We start from the raw sequence: 361 nt of genomic DNA, 5'->3' as shown, positions 1-361 counted from the left end.
AAAGTATGATGGGAAGGAGCAAAAAAAAAAAAAAAAGAATGGAAGTCTATTAAAACTTGTAATCTATTTTGTTGGGTGTGGTATAATCTTGTAGACTTCTATTTTTCCACTCACCTAATTGCAGATTCCCTCTTTCTTGCTGCATCTGTTATATGCACTGGAAGGGTGTTGGAAGAGAGAGAGGAAAGACCAGTCAAAGAATGACTTCTTTGCATGGGGGCCAAAGAAAGCTGCTGAAAATCCTGAAAGGAATGCAATCAAATTCAGAATACTTATGAACAATGTGTAGAATCTTCTCTTTGGGTGTCTACTGAAGAGATGAACCTGACTGCCAAGGTCAGGGAACAGAGCTCCATTTCAT

The 361-nt window shown here is 38.5% G+C and overlaps 1 protein-coding gene across 1 annotated transcript in view; it reads right to left on the bottom strand.

The window, feature by feature from the left end:
* The window catches only part of FAM161B (family with sequence similarity 161 member B), a 17102-nt gene that overhangs the window by 4205 nt on the left and 12536 nt on the right, over positions 1 to 361 (bottom strand). The window contains 1 exon segment of the mRNA XM_019519917.1: positions 115 to 242. Within this exon segment, the coding sequence (XP_019375462.1) occupies positions 115 to 242 (128 nt within the window).

The sequence above is a fragment of the Gavialis gangeticus genome, unplaced genomic scaffold, assembly GCF_001723915.1.
Source record: "Gavialis gangeticus isolate Ggan-Ray unplaced genomic scaffold, GavGan_comp1, whole genome shotgun sequence".
NCBI classification, from domain to species: domain Eukaryota; kingdom Metazoa; phylum Chordata; order Crocodylia; family Gavialidae; genus Gavialis; species Gavialis gangeticus.
This window is presented reverse-complemented; position numbering and strand designations above follow the sequence as displayed.